At 41.1% G+C, this 25,416-nt stretch overlaps 1 protein-coding gene across 1 annotated transcript; it reads left to right on the forward strand.

Annotated features, from left to right (window-relative positions):
- The first annotated feature begins 448 nt into the window (after window positions 1-448).
- On the forward strand, window positions 449-25,379 carry dnah12 (dynein, axonemal, heavy chain 12). Its single transcript, XM_034126295.1, is given in 74 exon segments — window positions 449-663; window positions 783-864; window positions 963-989; window positions 1,091-1,280; window positions 1,360-1,423; window positions 1,527-1,685; window positions 1,780-1,975; window positions 2,231-2,419; window positions 2,531-2,684; window positions 2,769-2,792; window positions 2,795-2,859; window positions 2,939-3,117; window positions 3,219-3,354; window positions 3,460-3,585; window positions 3,672-3,806; window positions 4,391-4,584; window positions 4,663-4,906; window positions 5,001-5,186; window positions 5,291-5,491; window positions 5,605-5,799; window positions 5,906-6,027; window positions 6,109-6,244; window positions 6,329-6,475; window positions 6,603-6,722; window positions 7,531-7,687; window positions 7,788-7,960; window positions 8,071-8,223; window positions 8,325-8,564; window positions 9,116-9,361; window positions 9,502-9,621; window positions 9,712-9,821; window positions 9,928-10,111; window positions 10,261-10,401; window positions 10,484-10,567; window positions 11,172-11,360; window positions 11,474-11,593; window positions 12,475-12,660; window positions 12,737-12,888; window positions 13,038-13,176; window positions 13,633-13,799; window positions 14,260-14,515; window positions 14,634-14,930; window positions 15,029-15,207; window positions 15,387-15,579; window positions 15,698-15,859; window positions 16,146-16,340; window positions 16,450-16,583; window positions 16,670-16,832; window positions 16,922-17,002; window positions 17,095-17,271; window positions 17,361-17,492; window positions 17,594-17,683; window positions 17,769-17,909; window positions 18,515-18,756; window positions 19,325-19,472; window positions 19,570-19,715; window positions 19,818-20,032; window positions 20,131-20,323; window positions 20,408-20,600; window positions 20,694-20,866; window positions 21,537-21,677; window positions 21,795-21,953; window positions 22,072-22,367; window positions 22,434-22,687; window positions 22,801-22,941; window positions 23,034-23,171; window positions 23,251-23,484; window positions 23,563-23,751; window positions 23,940-24,043; window positions 24,141-24,345; window positions 24,435-24,572; window positions 24,671-24,762; window positions 24,873-24,940; window positions 25,104-25,379. Coding segments are annotated over 74 exon segments (11,907 nt in total). The 3' UTR covers window positions 25,295-25,379.
- The last annotated feature ends 37 nt before the right edge of the window (window positions 25,380-25,416 follow it).

The following is a 25,416-nucleotide window of genomic DNA, read 5'->3' on the forward strand; positions in this document are numbered from 1 at the left end:
AGTCATTATAATTTAGGTTTGTCCTGTTGCTAACCTCAGTTTGCAGATGTTAGCAACAGGAGAAGCCCCGCCCCCCCCCCCCCCCCCCCCCTCCACTGGCTACCTTGTTTGTTGTCACTATGGAAACAACGCTGTTAACTTTAGTCCTAGAAGTCCGTTCAGAAGCTAAACTCAGTTAAACAACATTAGCTGTTTACAAAATAACCAAAGCGAGAAGATATTGAATGAAAGAGCAGGTAACCCGATTGACAGCGTGTCGTTATTTACTGCAATAAGCTAACTTTTAAGATTATTACAGCGACCAAAAGTGTAATTGTTTTTGTTAACGTTGTGTATGTAGCATTAGCACGATAACTAACTAGCTAATTAGCCTTGGAGTTAATGAAAGACAGCTGTAATAATAGCCTTACTTTTGCTTCTTGTTATTTTCAGTATTTTGTTGCCAGACATGGCCAGCTCTCATGGAGTTAGCGAAGGCACATCAGCAGTGAAGAGCATGTCGCAGTTTCCCGTCCTGCCCCCGATTGATGGCGTTCAGGGCCGGGGGGAGGTTAGACAGACCACTTCTGCAAAGAAGGAGATTGCTGAGAAGATTACGGTTCGCAAGAAATTTCTGAGGCACAGAAGGAGCAAAGTGCAACAAGAGCAACTCCATGCCATATTGTATGTTTTTAACATCAACTGTGGCAGCCCTTTAGTCAATACATCAATAATAGGATATGACAATGATCTCAGTTTGTAACAAGTTTGTTGATGTGTGACAATTGGTTGAATTATTACAGGGTGTCCAGAGCAATGGAGGCTTACAGTCAGAGCAAAGAGAGGGAAGCAGTGCACTCACCAGAACCAGAGTGTCCTCCTTCTGTATGACAATCATCTACCTATGCACACATTTAAAATATAACATTATATATGTATATTGCAGTCTATAATCTGGCATATTTTAATCGTTCTTTTTGCAGATGATAAGTGAGGAGCGCAAGCGAAGGGTAAGTCCATAGTTTAGTTCAAGTAAAATTCAACCATTGAGGGACTAAACCCTACTTTTTTGTATGTCATGCCTCTCCAATTTTGTTGGTCCAATTTGCAGATGAACTACATGTTCCTTAGGCAGTGTGTAGAGAACCGCCCAGTCGCTCCAATCCAGTCACAGTGGTTGGAATCAATTGTTGCCCGAGTGTCCCCTAATTTTAAAGAGGGCCCTGAAACCAATAAAATACTCCAGGAGCTCTGCAAAGAAGTCAGCGAGGATTTCCACAATGTGATTGTCAAGCACACAGGTATTGTCAAGTTAGTATGTATGGATGTATGGATCTATGGGTAAACAATGTCTTATTATGCCATATTCACTCCCTTTAGTGGACACAGTACTAAAGAATCCCCAGATAAAAGAAGCAGACAAACCGACAGCTAGTCAACCAAAGTGAGTGTGAAATGTACAACAAGTATTTATTGATAATAACCAAAAAGTAGTTGGTCAGTATTTACAATGCCCTTTTTGTAAATTACCTTTCCATTTTTTGCAGAATTCTGGATTTCTCTCCATCATGGCATAATAGCTTTGTCCGAAGCCGCAAAATGATGAAATCAAATTTGCACATTCTTCATCCGGTAATGCAAACTGTCTTGAATATTGGATACCTGACATTTTCTCCAGTGGTCCTGGTGGACCTTACAGGATGCAGGTAAGGAAAGACACAAATTCAATGTGGCGCTGCTTAAAAGGGAACAAAACTCAGATTTCCCATGTTTTTAATTTGTTGGCTTCTGTCTGTTAAGGGCTTCGGGACCTGTAGACTGTAAGAGCCTACAGAACAAAATGGCAGTGGAGTGTAAGAGGACAGAAGATCGCATCATGAATACCTGGTTTCCAAAAGTCATCCACTTATTAACAAGCCATGAAACACTGAAGGGAGTTAAAGAGGAGAAACTGGACTCATTCTATGACTGTGCATCAACCCTCATCTCCAATCAGGTGAGATCATTCTGACTTGAATTTGAGCCTAATTTGTCAGATTGAATAGATTACAGTTATTTAAATGAAGGTTGTTTCACTGTATCGAAAACAGTACATACATACATGAATTATTTTATTTATTTATTTATTATTATTTTTTTATTTAGTCCTATATAATTTCATCATATTAAATGTTTGGATATAATGGCATCCATTTTATGTTTTTTTTCTCGACTACACATTATGATTGATTTTCCTTTTGTTAATTCCCAGTTGAAATCCCTGCTTCAGTCGAGTATAGAGGAGTTGGTCAATCACTTTGATCCGAGCAATGGCCAATGCTTGCCCCTTTTTCGCATGGCTTTGACATTTGATGATGAAAAGATGGAAATTTACCCCACATTACAAGATCTGGAAGCTGCCATTTTGGAGATTGTTAATGCCATCACAAACACGCTGCAGGTGAGGTTATGTCCAATAGCAATTTAAAAGGAATGACCACTTTATGGCACATTTTAGAGGTAAAAAAAAGGATTGTGTGCTAGTATTGATATCTATGACATTGATCCACAGAAAGTGCAGATGGTCCAGTCATGGCTGGCACAAACCTTACCTTCCTTTGTTGATGCCAAGGTGGCTGATCATATCCTAGCTTGGGCTCAGGTCACTATAAAGACAGCTGTGTGCAAGAATCTAGAAGAACCTGACGGACACTTCCAGAACTATGGTGATCTTTTATAATCCATTAATTTCCTTTTATCGTAATTACGTTTAATTCCATTCATTACTGACTTTTCTGCTTGACTTGCAGTTGAGAACTATGACTGGTTGGTCAATGAACTGCACAGGCAAGAGTAGAAAAGTTCATGCAAGAGGAGCACTCTTTTGACGACTACACTAAGGTAATTATCAGAAAAAATACAATTGATGCTGCATACATTATGGAGCTATTCATATTCTTATTCTCATTTTTATTTAAAGCAAGTGGAGGAGTTTCGTGTTCTGTCAAAAGAGATTCTCAACCTCCCAGCAAAAGCCCACTTTCACATGGTCCATCTGGACTGTGAAGAGCTGAAACAGGGGCTTGCCAACAAAACAAAAAAGTATGCTGAAATACTTCTGAAGAAACTGATCACCAGCCACCGTGAACAAAACCAACAGTGAGTCACTTCTTGTAACATTCTTTAATCAAACTGTCTGTCTTTGTTTTTTTTTTATATTATTCAGTTTTTCTCACAATCCTTTTTGTGTCTGATTAAAGGATCTGCACTGAATTTGAAACCATCAGAGAAAATGTTCTGAAAGTACCAGAGAACACGGAGGACATGAGTCAGATCATTGATCACATTAAATTCACTAAGGCAAAGGGTATTGCTGAACTTAATACAAAAATAAAGGTAAAGTAATTGGATCTACCTGTTGTATCATACACTAAATCATATCGATTTCAGTTTATTTATTTGAATTCTAACCGTATTTACTACCACATCACGTTCTGACAGGAAGCCTACTTAAGACTGATGTACATCCTGGATGTCCACATCATTGAGCCAGAGGATCTTGAGCTCAATGCGACTGTCTTTCTCTGGCCACAGAAAATCCTCCATGTCTTTGACCTCAGTGATGAAGTAAGACTTGTGTTACTGTTGACAATAGTATGTCAGAGTTGTTTTTTAACAATAACCTGATATTGGACGGCTGCATCCTTTACCAGGTGATGTCGAAGGCCAGGCAGAAAGGGGAGCAGGAGCTGGTCGCTAAAATAGAAAAATTAATGATTCAGCTGGAAAAGTTGGGACGCAGGATCGAAGAGCTCCCACATTACTCTGAGCTGGATATGATGCAGCAGGTAAAGGGTCTTTAGCACCTTTAGAATTTGAAGAAATAATAGTTCTGACATTTTGGGAAATGTATGTATTTGCTTTCTTGCCGAGAGCAAGATAGAAATATCAATACCAGTCTCATAACTCTCCATAAACCCACCTATTGTTGTTCTTACACTTCAGATTTGTACGTTTTAAACAAACAATATATACATTGTTAATTAATAAGGTTTAACAGTTGGTGGATTTTGATACTTCAGACAGAGCCAGGCTAGCTGCTTCCTGCTGTTTCAGTTCTAATGCTAGGCTAAGCTACTTGTCCGCTATCTTCATATTAAACAGATAGATATGAGAGTGGTATCAATCTTCTCTTTTAACTCTCTGCAGTAAAGTGAGTAAGTGCACTTCACAAAAAGTCAAACTGTCCCTTTGAACTTAAAATAACTTTATATTAATTTTAAAATATGCTGTTTAATTCCTAATCAGTGTAAGTACAAAGCAAGTACTGATCAGATTTGTGTCAAAGCTTCATAAAACCTACATTTGGTGTTATTTTCTAGCAATACAATGACATCAAATATTTGTCTTGTCTCCCCTCTTTTTCAACAAGTATATAACAGATGTCAGAACAGTTCAGAAACTTCTCCATGAGGCTGAGGAGGCCATCGTCTTCGTTAATCAAGAAGAGGCCTTCTACAAACGGGACCAAACCTTTTACCCAGAGGTTGATGTCATCAGAGACACCATTGACCCGTATCAGAAGCTGTTCGCACTTGTGCAGAAGTGGCAGCGCACCCAGAACAGGTCTGAAAGTAATTTAGTGTGTGTTGCATTCTAATTAAAAAAATTCTCCTGACATCCTTTTATCTTCTTTCTGAATAGGTGGATGAACGGCTCCTTCCAGGAACTAGATGGCGAGAGCATGGAAATAAAAGTGGACGAGTTCTTTAGGGAGATCTTCAAAATGCTGAAGTTATTCCAACAGAAGCAGAATAAGGCTGAGCAAGAGATGGAGAAGATTGCGGGAAAGTCTAGGCCACGAACTGCCGAGGCTGATCAAAAGAAGCAGGGAAGCCCCACAGTCCTTTTGTGCTCCGCTGTAATGGAGCAGATCAAAGAGTTCAAGGTAACTGTCATCTCAATCAGGCTCGTTAATGAGGTCTGGTAGCCAGTTACATCTTGTTTGCTGATGCTCAACCTCGATGTGTTTTTCTCAACAGGACCATATCCCCATAGTTTCCATCTTGTGTAATCCAGGCATCAGAGCTCGCCACTGGGAACAAATGTCAGAGGTAGTGGGGTATGACCTCACTCCTGACTCTGGAACTACACTGCGCAAAGTTCTCAAACAAAACCTGGTTTCTTACCTGGAAGAGTTTGATTCTATCAGCGCTGCCGCTAGTAAAGTGAGAGTTCCTGAAATGTTGTGTTTGTTTCTTCGGCGTTTGATAGAAACCTAATACTAAATGTGCTGACCACCCTGTACCCCCACTATCTTGTGTCTCAACAGGAGTTTTCCCTGGAGAAGGCTATGCAAAGCATGGTGCATATTTGGGATATTATTTCTTTCAACCATCAACCTTATAGAGAGACCGGAGTGTCCATCTTGACCGCCTTGGACGAGATTCAGACAATGCTAGACGACCAGATTGTGAAGACTCAGACTATGAGGGGCTCACCGTTCATCAAACCTTTTGAAAAGGAGATCAAGGTAAGCTTTGAGTTTTAGAATTCACCAAACGCTGATGAATACATTTTTCAATCTCAACTCTTGGGAGTTTTAATAGTCCTGCAAAGATGTACCTGTTTGTTCTGTGACCTCAGCTTTGGGAGGAGCGTCTGCTTCGTATCCAGGAGACCATCGATGAATGGCTGAAGGTGCAGGCCCAGTGGCTCTATCTGGAGCCCATCTTCTCTTCTCAGGACATCATGCAGCAGATTCCAGAAGAGGGCCGACTTTTTCAAACTGTTGACAAAAACTGGAAAGAGGTCATGAGGCACTGCATCAAGAACCCTAAGGTAGTCGTCGAAATTATTTTGTGGTGGACACTTTATTCCTATTATTTGAAAAAAGGCAAATCTGAAATATAAACTCTTTGTGTTAACTGAGGATTTCTAATCATAGATTCTGGCTGCAACCGCTCTGCCTGGTCTGCTAGAGAAACTGCAAGATTCTAACAACCTCCTGGAGATCATCATGAAAGGGCTGAACGCCTATTTGGAGAAAAAACGTCTCTATTTTCCACGGTAAAGAAAACTATTTTTCAGTGTGTTTTTGTACAATGCTTTGTTACATATTTTAATACTTTCTACCAATGCTGCTGCCAGGTTCTTCTTCTTGTCCAATGATGAAATGCTGGAGATTCTGTCTGAGACCAAAGACCCCCTGCGAGTACAGCCCCATCTGAAGAAGTGCTTCGAGGGTATTTCCAAACTGGACTTCCTACCCAATCTGGATATCCAGGCAAGGCTGTCACACATATTGTTATTGTTATATGACAACATGGTTGATGAACGTTTATTAAATTGTTTTTAAATTCTCCCCCAGGCGATGTATAGTAGTGAGGGGGAGCGTGTTCCGCTGATCCAGAACATCTCCACGTCTGACGCCAAAGGAGCTGTGGAGAAGTGGCTGCTGCAGGTGGAGGACTTGATGCTTCGCAGTGTCCGAGGTGTAGTGGCACAGTCCAGGCTGGTGAGATCACTGTTCCAATACCTCATATAATAAAAACGACTGTGATTTTTGTACTGAAATACTATCCTGTGTATTGATCTTACTTAATAAGATAAACCTAAGTCCGTTATGGTGGTTGTACTGACAGGACTATGCTGAGACTGCTCGGAGCCAGTGGGTCAAAGAGTGGCCGGGCCAGGTGGTGCTCTGCACATCCCAGATCTACTGGACCTTGGAGGTTCATGAAGCCATCAGATCCGGAGCAGATGTAGGTTTTCGCACTGTTTTACACCCTTTATTCACAGCTTCCCTAATGGAACTGATGTTAAGTGTTTTTCTGAATATGAGAAAAATAAGTTCTGAGGATTCCAAGTTAAATTTAAAGTTCACCTATTATGCAAAATCCACGTTTTCATGTATTTTATACATAAACATGTGTCCCCTCTGTGTAAAGAGATTCTGAAAGTTTCAGGAAAAAAGATTCGCTCACTTGATCCTGATCCATTTATATAAAAACCTGTCTGAAAATGAGCTGATCAGATTTTGGACACTTTATGATGTCATAACGATTTGTGTAACCATTAGCCAATCACCAACCAAGGTAACACCCCCCCCACCTTATCACCTGAATCTCCTCCTAGAGCACCATTGTGTTCTTTTTAACCAAATATCTCTCAGAGGGGCGTGGGGAGTGGCTCCTTATTTTCATCTAAAGTAAAAGACAGCACTTTTGAAACAGGGCTGAAACAGAGGGGTTTATGGGATGCTACAATGCACAATCTGTTTGGTGTTTCAGCCAAACACTTCAGAGACATGTTTTGGATATATCTGAGACCTATAATATATTGATGAAAAATAGTATAATAGGGGACCTTTAAAACTTATCAATAAAAACATAAAACAAACTTACATCCAGTTTAATAATAGTGCTGAACACAACAATGAGCTTTTACAGTGTAGTCTACAACGCAGTGATGTCTGTCCCTTGACCTACTGACTTTCGAAAAGCATGGCACCATAACAGTACCACCTTGAGGAAAAAAGAAAAATAGAATTTGGTCTTTTGTTTTCTGTAGGGCTTAAAGAACTACTCCCAGCAAATCCAGGATCAGCTGACGGACATTGTGGAGCTGGTGAGAGGGCAACTGCCCAAACAAACCCGGACCACTCTGGGAGCGTTGGTCACTATTGATGTCCATGCCAGGGATGTGGTCTTGGAGCTAATTGAGAAAGGTACATCATGGCACCAAATGATGCACTATTCACTATAAAGAGCATTGCCTTAGTTTAGAAACGGCATCAAGTAAAAAATAATTGTTTCCATTTTTAACAGAAATATCAAATGAAACAGACTTCCAATGGCTAGCCCAGCTTCGTTACTACTGGAACAATGACAATGTTCGTGTTCGCATTATCAACTGTGATGTAAAATACGCCTATGAATACCTGGGGAACTCGCCACGTCTCGTCATCACTCCACTGACTGACAGATGCTACAGGACACTGGTAAAATATTCCACTAATAGCGGTCTTAAACCTGAATACTCTTATATTCGAATAAGGCTGAGTGATCAGACATTTTAACATTAAATCAAAAAGTTCACCTTTTGTTTTAGATTGGTGCTTTCTACCTGCATTTGGGGGGTGCACCTGAGGGTCCTGCTGGAACAGGAAAGACGGAAACCACCAAAGATCTAGCCAAAGCTTTAGCTGTGCAGTGTGTGGTCTTCAACTGTTCTGATGGACTTGATTACCTCGCTATGGGCAAAGTACCACCAGCATGACATTTTTGCATTTGAATTCCTAATTATAATGCCACATTATAATGTAAAAGTGTTATTTCTAAACCAATGCTTTCAATTTCTCTCAGTTTTTTAAGGGTCTGGCTTCATCTGGTGCGTGGGCATGCTTTGATGAGTTCAATCGTATCGAGCTGGAGGTGCTGTCTGTGGTGGCTCAGCAGGTTCTCTGCATCCAGAGGGCCATCGAGCTGGACCTGGAGTACTTTGACTTTGAAGGGACCATGCTCAAACTCAACTCCAACTGCTTTGTGTCCATTACAATGAACCCCGGCTACGCAGGGCGCTCAGAACTCCCAGACAACCTCAAGGTCTTTAATCAGTCAATGAGTATTTTATCAGGCATTTGTGGGATTCAAAACAAATATACGCTTTTACTACTTCTGCTCCGCATAATTAATTATTTTATTGTACATAACTTAATGGCCCTTTTATCAAATTATAAGATGAGATAAGATGTACTTTATTGATCCCAATTTGGGGAAGGTTTACGTTGCAGCAGCATAAAAGACAAGGCATTGCACATAAGAGAAATTAAGAGTAGAAATACACAATTCTAAAATGTAAACATCTCAAAATAGAAATAAAACAGCAATACAAAAAGTATAAAATATACATGTTGAAATACCAATTTACAGTAAACAAAATATAAAGCAGGATATGATATACATTAAGTGTGTGAGGAATGGAATATTAAATAAAATATAAGTGTCAAATGTAGATTGTGAGTTTAAGTCCAGTATATACACTGTAATGAATGAATAGTGCTTTCACACCCTTCATTATAATGTTATATAATAGACGGATGTGTGACTCTTCAACATTGCCATTACTTAATTAGTTCTATCATTTCTCTGTGTAGGTGTTGTTCCGAACAGTGGCCATGATGGTCCCCAACTATGCCCTGATAGCAGAGATCTCTCTGTATTCATATGGCTTCCTCAATGCCAAGCCGCTGTCAGTAAAGATAGTGATGACCTACAGGCTCTGCTCAGAGCAGCTCTCCTCTCAGTTCCATTACGATTACGGCATGAGGGCTGTCAAAGCTGTGCTCGTAGCTGCAGGAAACCTCAAGCTCAAGTTTCCGGACGAGAACGAGGACATTCTGGTATTTGTGCTGAAATGCTTTCTCTTAATTTGTTAAATGATTCTATTCTGTCTGCCCAAATAGTGAACTTCTTTATTTTGTAAATTGGTTTGCAGTTTTTGATCCTTTCAGTTTTTTTTCGCACATGTTGTAACGTCCAGCTGCTGAGGTCCATTAAGGATGTCAACGAGCCCAAGTTTCTCTCCCATGATATTCCGCTGTTCAACGGAATCACCAGCGATTTGTTCCCGGGCATCTCACTTCCCGAGGCCGACTATCAGGTCTGTTTCTCTTAAATGTACGAATACCGTACACATGTATTCATATCGCCTTGTGTATAATATTGAGTGTTTTTTTTATGTCCATGCCAGCTGTTTCTGGAGGCTGCTTTAGAATGCTGTAAAAATCACAATGTGCAGCCAACAGAGGTTTTCATACAGAAGATTATCCAAACATATGAGATGATGATAGTCAGGCATGGGTATGTTGAATTCCAATTTCACTGATATCATATTACGATGTTTACCATGTGTTCAAGTTACAGTATTTGAAACGTGATTGCAATAAGATATTCCTTTTTCTGTCAGGTTCATGCTGGTGGGGGAACCTTTTTCTGGGAAGACCAAAGTGCTGCACGTTCTTGCTGACACGCTGACCCTCATGAATGAGAGAGGGTTTGGTGAGGAAGAGAGGATCATATACAGGACATTGAACCCAAAGTCCATCACCATGGGACAGCTCTTTGGACAGTTTGACTTAGTTTCTCATGAGGTAGACCTGAGCCCTGGATCAACACATAACAAATCTGTATCACAGATAAATGCAATATGTGTTTATTCACAGTATTGATCTAGGTCTTGGACAACAGGTGACCCTTTCTTCCTCTAAGTCTTTTCACTTTTTCCTTTCCTCATTATTAGTGGACTGATGGGATTGTGGCCAACACATTTCGTGAGTTTGCATCCGCTGACACACCAGAACGTAAATGGGTGGTGTTTGATGGTCCCATAGACACACTGTGGATTGAGAGCATGAACACTGTGCTGGATGACAACAAAAAGGTTCATATTTCACAGTAAAACACATTTGATAATTATATGTATTTCTTTCTAACACCATTTTGGATTTTTTTTTTCTTCATAGTTGTGCCTGATGAGTGGAGAGATCATGCAGATGTCCAATCAGATGAGTCTGATTTTTGAAGCAATGGATCTCTCCCAGGCCTCAGTGAGTTAGATATTTGGAGTTGAATACATTTATTTGATTGTTCTGTCTTGAAAATTATAAATTGCTAGTTTAGCATTTTGCAGTTATAAAACTCCACCAAATTAACCAACAAGCTTAATAAACAAGCTTTCCTTCCTGCAGCGGTCAGACTATACAACCAGCACAGCCCCTAGTTGACCCCCCCCCCACACACACCACAACACAGACTATATCACCCCTTGCTGTTAAATACGAACCACCTATGTGCCATATGTGCTAGATGTGCAATATATATAGATGCCGTTAATAACTGTAATATATACCTGGCTGCTAAATCCTAAGAACTGTTACCGGATGTGTATTTCTTTAAATTATGTAACTTTTTATTTTTTATTATATATTTTTTAAATTATATCATAACTTAGTACTTTTTTTTAAATGCATGTCACATATTTAACATATGTAACATTAAGCTGTCTGTGGCTCTTTTTCCTGCTGTAACTACGCAAATGTCCCCTCCATGGGACTAATAAAGGTATTCTGATTCTGAATAAGATAACCAATGGGAATTAACAATGTATCGAGCCTGATTGATCGTTCGTTCGGTTATTATCCTCCCCTGTAGCCTGCCACAGTCAGTCGGTGTGGGATGATCTACATGGAACCGTCTCAGTTGGGCTGGGAGCCCTTGATGATCTCCTGGATGAACAATCTTCCTGAAGTCCTTCAGAGACCGAACAACCGCTCCCTGCTGCTGGAGCTCTTTCATTGGCTCGTGCCGCCTGCCCTCAGGATGCTGCGGAAAAACTGCAGAGTAAGGGACCCCAGGCCCCAGATCAACCCAGACTCTACTAACGGTTGACAGTAGTGAATAGTTATTTGAATACAGTAGTTTTGACATGTTCGTTTATTTTATATTCTCTCCAGGAAGTGGTTTCCACTAGCAACAGTAACACAGTTGTGTCCTTGTGTCGACTGTTTGAGATGCTGCTCTCTGAACCTGTGAAAACGAGTCCTGAGGAAAAAAATATAACCACTTGGATCATGGTAAAAGGAATTATTTTTCTATTTGAATGATATATTAACACTATATCTCCGCTAAATAATGCTCTCTAATGCACACCCATGCACACATTTTAGTGTTTTTGTTTTTCTTTCCATTTCAGTTAAAGGGGACCTATCATGCAAAATGCACTTTTTGATGTCTTTTATACATAAAGATGTGTCCCCGGTGTGTCAGGGAACTCACGCAGCGTCAGAAAATAAAACCCTCTCTCTTTTCCTCCGTACCCAAATCTCTAAAAACGGGGCTACAACGGAGCTGATCCAGATTTGCGTCCGATATGACGTAATATCGGAAATGTGGACCCACGGCACTATCAGAAAGTTGCTATCAGAAACAATGCCCGACTGTTTAGGACGTAATATGGTCGGTGTTTACATTAGCATCGCTAACACTCAGAGCTAACCTGTACTGGAGACCATGTGTGTGAAGAAGCAGGAAATAAAAAGGAACTCACCTTGTGGTATAACCGGCAAGAGAGAAAGCCTTTGAGCTCCATACTGTTTCAGAAATAATCCTTGATAATCCATTATATGGCGTTTCATCACGGCAGTATTTAGTTTAGACAGTAGCTGCCGGGTCCCGCATGAGCTCAGTCCCCTCCTTTTTTTTTATCAATCTTTTTTTTTTTTAAAGCTTTATACCCCAAATCAGCACTTTTGAAACAGGAAGTGAAATAGAGGGATATGAGGCATGGCTAGAATGGGTGATCTCTTTGGTATTTTGAGCAAAACACTTCATAGACATGTTTTTTATATATTTGTATATATCTGAGACCTATGCTATTGCCTAAAAATAGCATGATAGGTGACCTTTAAATTACATTTTTCCTGACACCTTCACTTCTGTTTCTTTATGATTGCAGGCAGCTTTTTCCTTCTCCATGGTGTGGAGTGTGGGTGGCAGCTGTGACTCCGACAGCAGAGAGAGGTTTAGTGAGTTCTTCAGGGTGATCGTGTCAGGAAAAGAAGAAAATCCTATCCCAGCCTCTGTGGGGAAATGGGAGTGTCCAATGGATGACAAAGGGCTGGTGTATGACTATTACTATGAGGTAATTTGTATAAACATCATTCAGAGATGTTTTGCTTTTGTTTAAATCAGTAAATCATATTGTATCTCTTCAACAGTTTAAAGGAAGAGGCCGCTGGATTCACTGGAATGATAACATAAAAAATGTCAACCTGGGGGACAAAAACACCAAAGTGCAGGAGATCATTGTTCCCACCATAGATACGGTTCGCTACACCTACCTCATGGACCTCTGCATCAGATACGGAGTGTTAGTATTCTTGTGTCACTGATACATACAAGTGCCTTTTGTTTTACTTTGACATGTGCCATATAAGCTGTTTTCAAAATGGTGTGTCTAACTCACCCTGGATTTATTTAAATTGAATTTTATTTTTACACCTCCTCTGTTTTTTCTAGGCCTCCCCTATTTGTTGGTCCCACTGGCACTGGGAAGTCAGTGTATGTAAAAGAGAAGCTGCTGAACAACCTGGACAAAGACCAGTATCTACCCTTCTTTATCAACTTTTCAGCTCGCACTAGCGCCAACCAAACTCAGGTCAGCATTTAGGAAGCAAGGATGGAAGCATTTCTTGCAGAGTTTTTGGGATCACTAGAGAAGCATTATTAGATGTCCTCTTTTAAACAAAAAGACATGGCAAAGGTTTAATTTTATATTTCATTTCATTTAATCGTTTATTTGAACCAGGACAGTGCACATTGATGAACACTTTAAAACAAAAATAATGCTTACAAGTGTAAATGAGCCGGATTTGAGCTTTAAGCTAATTTCCATCCGTAGTCCCGTCACATACAACATATAAGAACATGACATTTATATACATAGCAAAAATAAATACATGATATGCAGGAAGAGCATGAGCAGCATACAAGCATTTACCACATGGCAGTACAATGTAGCAGCTATGATATATAAAGTGCAAGATAAGATAAAAGTGATAATTAATTTAAATTTTTTTTTTATATTTGACTCTTTATTTGTTGCATATACTAGAGTATCATCATGTCCAGATTGGATAAGAGAAGGAAGGGAGTGTTCGGGCCCCCCATGGGAAAGAAGTGTATCATCTTTGTGGATGACATGAACATGCCTGCACTGGAACAGTTTGGAGCGCAGCCACCTGTGGAGCTTTTTCGGCAGTATATGGACCATGGAAACTGGTATGAAACCATCCACTATTAGATACCACTCTCATATCAAAAGGAAAACAGGAATAACTAATCTTAATGCATTAAGATTAGTCACTCACTCATCACTTACCTCAGCCACAACGTAGTCTCAATATGCATTACATTAATGCACACAATGTTCATACATGTGCTTACTGCACATATTTCTTGTTTCATATTTCATTTTTTATATCCTATAATTCATTCATAGCATTCTATTTCCATGTAAATTACTGCTTTATTTTATTGCTATTTAACTATATTTTATTACGGTGTCCTTAAAGATTTCTTGTTATATATTAGATTTCTTGTTTTATATTTTATGTATGCACCATGACATCAAGTCAAATTCCTTGTATGTTTGAACCTACCTGGCAATAAACCTGTTTCTGATTCTGATTCTGATTCTGATTAAAGAAGCATTGTTGAGTAAACCTTTGTGCTCTGGAAGGTATGACCTGAAGGATACCTCCAGGATCTCTCTCGTTGACCTCCAGCTCATCGCAGCTATGGGCCCCCCCGGTGGCGGGAGGAACGCTGTGACGTCTCGCTTTCTGCGGCACTTCAACATTTTTAGCATCAATGCCTTCAGTGACGACACCATGGTTCGCATCTTCTCCAGCGTGGTGGCCTTCTATCTCAAAAACAATCAGTTCCAACCTGAATATTTCACGATTGGCAACCAAATTGTGACAGCTACAATGGAAGTGAGTCCCAAATACACACAATGACATATCTTCAAATTAGCCTTTTTCATGTGTTAAAGGCTCTTATCAATCATATCTTGTCTGCAATGCTTTATTTCTATGTTTTACATTTCAAAAGGTGTATAAGAAAGCTATGGAGAACCTACTTCCAACTCCAGCCAAGTCTCACTACACCTTCAACCTGCGGGACTTCTCACGCGTTATCCAAGGCTGCCTGCTGCTGAAGAAGGACTCTCTGGAGAACAAACGCACCATGATACGCTTGTTTGTCCACGAGGTCTTCAGGGTCTACTATGACCGCCTGGTGGATGACAAAGATCGAGCATGGCTCTACCAGCTGATGAACGGCATCCTCAAAGATCACTTCAAAGAGTCCTTTGACCAGGTGTTTGATCACCTGAAGCAAGGCAGTAGAGTAAGTTAAGCTGCCCCGGATTTGAATAAGATTTGATATCTTTCTTCGATATACTTTGTACAAGCATCTGAATGTTTTAAATGTTCTTGCTTTCTCAGCTGGTTGAGGAAGACATGCGGAATCTTCTGTTTGGTGACTACATGGACCCTGACCTGGAGGATGATGAGCGCCTGTACTCCGAGGTGCCCTCAATGGAAAGCTTTTCTGAAGTGGTGGAGTCGTGTCTTAATGAATACAACCAGATGCACAAGAATCGCATGAACCTCGTCATCTTCCGGTAAACAGCTTTGGTTTTATGAAGTCAACAAACTGCTATAAGGTCTGAATCTACAGTATTTATTGTTAAATGACAAACAACCAAATGACTTGACCTTAGTTCAGTTAAAATATAAATAGTTTTTTTATACCGTTGGATGAATCTTGATCAGCTAAATAACAAAATGATGCATTATGTAGCTATGTCCTGGAGCACCTGTCCCGTATCAGCCGTGTGTTGAAGCAGCCAGGAGGCAATGCCCTACTGGTGGGAGTGGGAGGCAGCGGACGCCAGTCCATCACCCGTCTAGCCACATCCATGGCCCACATGACCATGTTCCAGCCTGAGATCTCTAAGAGCTACGGTATCACTGAGTGGAGAGACGACCTCAAGGTCAGCTTTATGGTCTAGGACAGACTTCTGTGTTCTATGTATTTTTCTGATACCATTTTCATCTCTGTTTGTGATTCTGGAAGATTTAAGAGTCTCTTTGCCCTGAATTATACTTTAGATGCTGCTGAAAAATGCTGGGGTGAAAGGTCAGAAGACAGTGTTCCTGCTTACTGATGCTCAGATCAAAGATGAGGCTTTTCTAGAAGACGTGGACAGTGTCCTGAACACAGGGGAGGTGCCCAATCTGTTTGCCATAGATGAAAAGCAAGAGATCATGGAGGTAGGCGGGCACAAGCTCTAAGCATATTCTTAATAGAGCAATGTATCCCTCGCAAGGCCGTAACCATGGAGTCAACATTGGGGGGGACCAAACATTTAATTTTAATTTTTGTATATCAGTTAGGCTATATATTGGGGGGGGGGGAGACAAATTGAGCGTATCTGAATATTGGGGGGATGTGTCCCCCCAAATGTATTTGGTAAATTCGGCCTTGATCCCTCGTATGAAGACCATAATAATTGTACTGTACTATGTTTAATGTTCCCTCTATTTCATCTCTTTCCAGACAGTACGACCCATTGCCCAGGCTGGAAATAAGAATTTGGAGTTGAGTCCTTTGACTCTGTTCGCCTTCTTTGTGGCACGCTGTAGAGAGAACTTGCACATAGTTGTGGCCTTTAGTCCTATTGGAGATGCATTTCGAAACCGCCTGCGCCAGTTTCCATCTCTTATCAACTGCTGTACTATTGACTGGTTCCAGGTAATGTAAAGGCTAATGGATACTATTCTTAACAGGGTCAGCAGTTTGCTGTTGCATGCTTTCACCTCAATCAGTTTCCTCACAGTCCTTTCTTTCTTGGCCCTGACAGCCATGGCCAGAGGAGGCTCTTGAGCGAGTAGCCAACTCCTTCCTGGAGTCATTGGACATGAGTGAAAATGAGAGGCAGCAGGTCATACCCATCTGCAAAACATTCCATACATCTGCCAAACAGCTCTCAGATAGGTACTGTATGACCTGTGGTCTTTAATAACGTGTACATTCGGAGGTAAACTATGACAGGAATCTAAACTAAATTGTTTTCACTGCAGATTCCTCTCTGAGCTAGGTCGCCATAATTATGTAACACCCACATCCTACCTGGAGCTGATTGCAGCTTTCCGTCTGCTCCTCTCTGAGAAAAGAGACACTGTCATGAAAGCAAAACAGAGGTATACCAACGGGCTGGACAAACTTGCCTTCGCTGAATCTCAGGTATATGCAGCAGCACCACATTTCTTTCTTTTTTAATAAAAAAATGTTATCATATTTTGGTTTAACTCATTTTAAATGTTTCTCTGCAGGTTAGCGAGATGAAGAAGGAACTTGTAGACCTGCAGCCCAAACTGGAACAGGCCACGATAGACAACAACAAAATGATGAAGGTGAATGAGAATCACATCTTCATTCAAGTCAACCTAGAATACCAGTACATATGAATATACTGAATTCAATTGTTTAATGTTATGACTTTCAGGTGATTGAAGTGGAGTCGGTTCAGGTAGAAGCCAAAAGTAAAGTTGTGCGTGTTGATGAGGAGGCAGCAACTATAAAAGCAAATGCGGCTCAGGCTCTGAAGAATGAGTGTGAGAGTGACCTGGCTGAGGCCATCCCCGCGCTGGAGGCTGCTCTCTCTGCCCTGAACACTCTGAAGGTGAGCTCTCTTCAACTGTTCTTCAATATCAAGTTTAGCCACTCGCAGCTTAGACAGTCAAATAAGTTGAGCTGCTTGTTTTCTTTCAGCCCTCTGATGTCACAATCGTGAAGTCGATGAAAAATCCTCCCTCAGGGGTGAAGTTGGTGATGTCTGCTGTGTGTGTGATGAAGGACATAAAGCCGGATAAGATAGTTGACCCAGCTGGGACTGGCAAAAAGGTTGGACTGAAAAAAGACATTACGAGTGTCTGTCAAAAACATTTTAACATTGCAACTTATATTAGTATCTCAATAAATAACATGTTTTCTTTATTGTTAAGGTTTTGGACTACTGGGGCCCAAGCAAGAAGCTTCTGGGTGATATGAACTTTTTACGAGATCTAAGAGAGTATGACAAGGACAATATTCCTGTAAGTGTCAGAAAAGCTACATTGCTAATTTGCTTATTAAACACTCACCAGTGCTCTGACGAACGGCTATATTTCTTCTTTGCAGGTCCATGTGATGCAAAAAATCCGCAGTGAGTACATGACAAACCCTGACTTTGACCCCAGTATAGTAGCAAAGGCCTCCTCTGCAGCAGAGGGCCTGTGCAAGTGGATCCAAGCAATGGAGGTGTACGACAGAGTGGCAAAGGTGCAGTGTTTTCAATAGACTTTTTTCCCCCATGATAACACGTGCATGTTTGCTTCCTCAGGGTGTCCGCGGAGTCTTAAAAAGTATTAAAAGTTGATAAATCAATTTAGCGAAAATGAAGGCTATTAAAAAGTATTAAACGGCATTTTCCAAGGTATTACATTTTGTAGCTTGTTTTCAATAAGTATAGAAATTGTCCAAAGAGGTTGTATTCTACAGTTTGCCTGAATGTAATCATTGCGTAGGTGTGTAGTGTGATTCTGTGTAGTTTATTTATGGCATCCCGTTGGATTTGACGCCATCTGAACAGGACATCGCACGCTCACTGCTTGATAGCGCACGAAGGTCTGTTTACGCCGGTTGTTAAACAACATCGTTATGGGGAAATGCAAGTTTGCGTCCAAATGGTTGGAAGATAAGGAGGAAGGACAATCAATACTGTATATAGTAAATGTGTCGCCAATGTAACCGGTTAAAACTCGAAGTGGCGATGAGGTCTTAAAATGTATGGAAAGGGTCTTAAAAAAGGTCTTAGATTTGACTTCAGGATTCCTGCATATACCCTGTTCCTGTTCTTTGAAATCAACCGCTCTCTTTGGTTTAAGGTGGTGGCTCCTAAGAAGGCCAACCTGGCAGAGGCGCAGGAGTCCCTGGCTGCGACCATGGCCCTGCTGGACCAGAAGAGAGGTGAGCTGAAGGAGGTGGAGGACCGGCTGGCTGCCCTTCAGAAAACCTTTGAGGAGAAAACAGAGGAGAAGGCCCAACTGGAGTCCCAGGTGGAATCATGTGCCAGGAAGTTGGAGAGGGCTGAGAAACTCATTGGGGGTCTGGGCGGAGAGAAGACCAGGTCAGGAATTGCGTTGTAGTCTCCTTCTTTTATAATCTAATCGTCACACTTTTTTTTGTGAATGTCTACTTCCTCCTGTATACTCCATTTTCACTTATAATTAAACCACACATAAGTTATGCAAGTAATAAATGAACTTTGGTTGAATTCATCACATCTATATATAATGTTAATAACCCAATTTCCTACAACAGGTGATCTTCATACATATTCAATTGTTTATTGTTGGCTGCAAGATAATTCAAATGTTCCACTCATAACAATGCATGTTTGCACACATGTCTGCACAGCCCTCCACTTTAAAATATAATACACTGTAGTAGCCATATATTGTCATATTGTCATATTTTTGGGTGTAAATACTTGTCTTTAGTGTCTTTTTTCAATGCTAACGTGTTTCTTAAAATACTTATTTTGTATTATTCTTATATATTCCTTTTTTGACCCACTATTGCAAATTATTTTCTTAGATTGTTTATGTTCGCACCACCAGATACCAAAGAAAATTCCTTGTATGTGTAAACGTAGCTGGCAATAAACTTGATTCTGATTCTGAACGTGGCTTTAGATGGTCTAAGGCAGCAGACGACCTGCAGAACACATATGATAACCTGACTGGAGATGTTCTCATCTCCGCGGGGGTCATCGCCTATCTGGGTGCCTTCACTGCTGGCTTCAGACAGGACTGCACTATGTCATGGACCAAACTCTGCCAAGTAACACTCCTCCCATTCTTTATCCTACCATTTGATCACTTTATCTGGCATATTAAAATACTTATTACATTCTTTTCACCTATTTTGATATGTCAAGTCTAAGAAGGTTCCATCAGCAGATGACTTCTCTCTCAGTAAGACGTTGGGAGATCCCATTAAGATCAGAGCGTGGAACATCGCAGGTCTTCCCAGTGACTCTTTCTCCATTGACAACGGGGTTATTGTCAGTAATTCACGTAGATGGTAAGTCTGTATTGCTGAAAAAATGGTAATGAAGTTGCTGAAAAATGTGTCAAGAAATTTGAACAATTCGACCTAAGATTTATCTTATCCCTTTTTTCTTAGGCCCTTGATGATTGACCCTCAGGGTCAGGCCAACAAGTGGGTGAAAAATTCAGAGAAAGAAAACAAGCTGAGTGTAATCAAGCTTACAGACGGGGACTACATGAGAACTTTGGAAAACTGTATTCAATTTGGAACACCATTGCTCCTCGAAAATGTAGGAGAGGAGCTGGACCCATCATTGGAACCACTGCTGCTCAAACAAACCTTCAAACAAGGTGCTGTGACTGTGATATTTGGTCAACGTGGAAAGAAAATACTTGAATGTAAAACTAAAACTGTGAGAGTTCAACATGTATTCTTTGTTTTCACGCAGGTGGTGTGGAATGCATCAAGCTGGGGGAGAGTGTGATTGAGTACTCCCGTGATTTCCGTTTTTACATCACCACTAAGCTGAAGAACCCTCACTACCTACCAGAACTGGCCACCAAGGTGTCCCTTCTCAACTTCATGATCACACTAGAGGGCTTAGAGGACCAGCTGCTGGGGATTGTGGTTGCCAAGGAGAGGTAGCAGCCATAAAAAGGACAAGTTGGTATACAAACTTTTGATCACTTCTTTAGAGCACTGTTTCTGCTCTATTTGCTCTGCAGGCCAGAACTGGAAGAGGAGAGATGTGCACTTATCCTGCAGTCAGCTGAAAATAAAAGGCAGCTAAAGGAAATCGAGGATAATATCCTGGAGACACTGCAGTCCTCTAAAGGGAATATCCTGGAAGATGAAAGTGCCATTCAGATTCTGGACTCAGCAAAGATCATGTCCAATGAGATTAGCAAGAAACAGCAGGTGTGGACAATGCACAAATCACAATACCTGGACTGTGAAAATGACTAGTCAGCTCATTGGTAATCTATTTGACCCCTTCACATATTTCCCTAGATTGCAGAGAAGACAGAGATCAAGATAGCAGAGTCGAGAGAGGGATACAGAGCCATCGCCAAGCACTCCTCCATCCTGTTCTTCAGCATCGCCGATCTGACCAACATAGACCCCATGTACCAGTACTCTCTCAGCTGGTTTGTCAACCTCTACATTAACTCCATACATGACAGGTGAGTAATGCACATGAAGTGCGTTCTGCAGTGTCCCAACAAAACTATTACATTAAGTCTTAAATACATGCATCTCCACTGTTATACATCAACACAAACCTGAATATCATATAAGAATTACACGTTTAACAATGAGGAGGTTTATTGCAGCAACTCCCTGTGAGTCTATTTCAATGTCAGGCTCAGTTATTGTCTCAGTCAGAATTGTTGTCAATTTGAATTGGAAGAGATTAGTGACAATGCTAGTGGTACCCACGCCCACAAACTGGCAACTTTCCTTCCAAATCATCCCCAATGTTTAGTCAATTCAGTTAACCCCACAGAAACCTTATTAAGATTAAGGACAAATTGAAAGCTTAATACAGCAGCTGCAATTGGAAGGGATACAATGTAACTTTCTTACTTGTATAACTTAAAAATAAGCAATTGAAGTTATTATGAACATGTTTCACTGTACTCTACATATTTGACTAAAGTGGGACGAACTAGTGGCGGGAGAGGGAGCGCTTTACTCAGTCAGCATGATTTACATTTAGAAATATATATGAATACAATTCCACAGAATGAATTGTGAAATGTAACTTTTCAGATTAGGCTTATACTGTACAACTTTTAGGAGTGAGTCTGTTTTCATCTGAAGCTTCCCTCGTTTTGTTTTTTTGTTCATCAGTAACAAGTCCAAGATCCTGAAGAGGAGGCTTCGGTACCTGATCGATCACTTCACCTACAACCTGTACTGTAACGTCTGTCGCTCTCTGTTTGAGAAAGACAAACTCCTCTTCTCCTTCCTGCTCTGCAACAATCTGCTCCTGTAAGTGTAAAAGCTACTAGAGAAGTATTGATTAGATGAATTAGATCATTGTAATTTGATTTCTCAGATACAGATATACTATGTGAATATTTGCTATCCTTTTCTATTTCCTCTCAGAGCGAAAAAGGAGATTTTATACTCTGACTTCATGTTCTTTCTGACCGGAGGAGTGGGCCTGCAGAACACCATCGCTAACCCCGACCCCAGCTGGCTGCAGGACAAGAGCTGGGATGAGATCTGCAGAGCCAGTGACCTGTCTGGCTTACAAGGAATAAAGTAAAAAGCATCACTCAGTCAACCAAAAATGCTTTTCCCAGCTTTTGTCTAGTGCTAAACTGTCCTGCTTTTACACACACAAAATCCTAATGGAGTGAATGTATTATTTATTCCACAGAGAGGCTTTCATCAAAAACCCAGAAGACTTTAAATCTATTTATGACAGCAAAGAGCCCAGCAACATTCCTCTGCCCGCTCAGTGGTGTGAGAAACTAAATGACCTGCAGATGATGATCATTGTTCGCTCTCTCAGACCTGATAAAATCGTTCCAGCTGTCATTAAATATGTGACTGGCAAACTCGGGAAGAAATTCGTCCAGCCCCCTCCATTTGACCTGTGTAAGAGCTACCTGGACTCCAACTCCACCGTCCCACTCGTATTTGTGCTGTCTCCAGGAGCTGATCCCATGGCTAGTAAGTAACAAGATTGACTATCAAGGTTCTTTATAATGCTTCAGAAATAACAACATCCCTTCACAGGCTTGCTGAAGTTCGCCACTGACAAGAACATGGATGGAGCCAAGTTCCAGTCCATCTCTCTGGGGCAGGGGCAGGGACCCATCGCTGCCAAAATGATAACCACAGCCATGCAGGACGGGACGTGGGTGTGTCTGCAGAACTGTCACCTGGCTGTCTCCTGGATGTCATCCCTCGAGAAAATCTGTGAGGACTTCAGTCCAGCAACATGCCACCCAGAATTCCGCCTTTGGCTCACAAGCTACCCTTCAGACAAGGTAAAATGCTCAATCTCATTTGGCTCTTGTGTATACACTTAAAACCTTAAATAGAAAGACAGAGATTCATTTGCATTATAGTCCTAAAGAAACAACATTCTTTCTGATATCAGTTTCCAGTAACCATCCTTCAGAACGGGGTGAAAATGACAAATGAGCCTCCTACTGGACTCCGGCTCAACCTGCTGCAGTCTTACGTGTCGGATCCTCTGTCTGACTCAAACTTCTTCAATAAGTGCCCCAATAAGGAGCTGGTGAGTGTTATATGTGCGATTATTTTGCATTTGTTTATTGAAAAAGGGTTGTCTTACACTTTGAAGGACATCTCGTACTCTTCCTTCACCAGATCTGGGAGAAGCTGCTGTATGGACTGTGCTTCTTCCATGCTCTTGTTCAGGAGAGGAAGAAGTTTGGTCCACTGGGCTGGAACATTCCCTATGGCTTCAACGAGTCTGACCTGCGTATAAGCATCAGACAGCTACAGGTATTCATTCAGAGTTTCAGTGGTCACGTTTCTACATCACAACATTCTTAAAGTGCATTTGATTTATCTCTCCATTTAGCTGTTTGTGAATGAATACGACGAGGTGCCCTTCGAGGCCATAACTTACCTGACCGGGGAGTGTAACTATGGCGGCCGCGTGACAGACGACTGGGACAGGAGGCTCCTGATGACCATCTTGGCTGATTTCTACAACAATGACATCATTGAGAAACCTCGCTACCCCTTCTCACCTAGCGGCGAATACTTTGCCCCACCTAAGTCTGTCTATGATGACTACCTTGTGTTTATAAAGGTACAGGGCACAAGATAACAAACACAAACAAGATAAATATATGTATTTTATTTTTTTGATATCTTTTGTGTGTTCTAGGAGCTTCCTCTCAGCCAGCATCCAGAGGTGTTTGGGATGCATGAAAATGTAGACATTTCTAAAGATCTCCAGCAGACAAAGCTGCTGTTTGATTCACTGATACTCACCCAGGGTGGAGGAGCTAAGGGAGGGGCTAGCAGTGGGAGTGACAACACGCTGTACGACATAGCGAATGACATCCTTACTAAGGTATAAACCACTCAATCTCCTTTTAAATTAAACTTTTCTGGATGTATGGTTCATATTTTGGAAATAAATGCATAAGTGTAGCTTTTCACTAATGTGCCAATATCGGTTGGAGTTTCCTTTACCTTGATTCTAATCTACATTCACTCAGCTGTATATTCTTGACTAACAGACTTGCTTATTTCCTCCAGCTTCCAGCTAACTTTGACACAGAAGCAGCTCTCTTGAAGTTCCCAGTGCAGTACGAGGAGAGTATGAACACTGTGCTCGTCCAAGAGATGGAGCGCTACAACACGTATGGACAAACAACTCACTACAGACAGTTAAAACACACACACATCATCACCTATATGACTTGACGGCTGTTTCTGATTCCTCCCTCGCTCTCTCAGGCTGTGTGGGACGATCCGTCTCAGTCTGCAGAATCTGTTGAAGGCCATCAAGGGTTTGGTAGTGATGGATGCGGAGCTGGAGGCGGTTGCTGTCAGTTTGGCAGTTGGAAAGTTCCCAGAGAAATGGGCAAAATACTCATACCCGAGCCTCATGCCATTGGGCAGCTACATTACTGATTTCCTCTTAAGACTCAAGTTTTTGCAGGTGAGAAAACTTAAAAAATGATAATTTAAACTAACAGGAGATAGGACTTTGAGTGTTTACACCTATAGTTTCCCTTTGTGTGTCTGTAGGATTGGTACGACAGCAACAAACCCAACGTGTTCTGGCTCTCGGGCTTCTTCTTCACCCAGGCCTTCCTAACTGGGGCTATGCAGAACTACGCCAGGAAATACCACATCCCCATTGACCTGCTAGGCTTTGATTTTCAGGTCAAAAAACACACGCTTTGTGATCTCTGTCACCACCTTAGAGATCTTCTTATTTACCTAAAAGTCTCTGGTTTTGTTTTCATGATTTTATATCACAGGTTCTCACTATTGATGAGTCAGACACATCGCCTGAGGATGGCGTTTACGTTAATGGAATGTTTCTGGATGGAGCTCGATGGGATAAAAAAAGGTTAATATTCATACATGTTTTTTTTATTTTAAATATTTAACTATCATTGTTTTAAAGACGTGCATGGAAACTTGATAAACCTTACCTATTGTTTGTCTCCCTAACACCAGTGGAGTTCTAGCTGAGCAGCAGCCCAAAGTCCTGTTTGACGTGGTGCCAATCATCTGGGTCAAACCCAGTAAGTATATTTCCATATTTTGCACATTGCATGTCAATTGAAATGCCTGCCATCCATGTCTTCAGGTGTCTATTTCCAACCCATAATTGTAAAGGTGTAACTTTTTATTTTGCTGTTCATCCTGACTTTGCTTTTTCTTTTTGCTTCCTTTGCCCCCATGCAGCTAAAAATAAGAGCTTTGATCAGACTCAGTTGTATGTCTGCCCTCTCTACAAGACCAGTGAGAGGAAGGGCACCCTCTCCACCACAGGCCACTCCACCAACTTTGTCATTTCCATGGTGTTGCCAACAAACAATCGCCCTCAACACTGGATCAAGCGTGGTGTGGCTATGCTCTGCCAACTTGATGACTGAATCAGACAACAAACTATTTAAGACTCTTCACAGTGACACTTTTAAAACATTGATGCCTTTTTTTGATTCTCTGTCCCTTTTACAATGCAACATTAAACATACCATATGTTTGTGACCTAGAG

Source organism: Trematomus bernacchii, unplaced genomic scaffold (assembly GCF_902827165.1).
Source record: "Trematomus bernacchii unplaced genomic scaffold, fTreBer1.1, whole genome shotgun sequence".
NCBI classification, from domain to species: domain Eukaryota; kingdom Metazoa; phylum Chordata; class Actinopteri; order Perciformes; family Nototheniidae; genus Trematomus; species Trematomus bernacchii.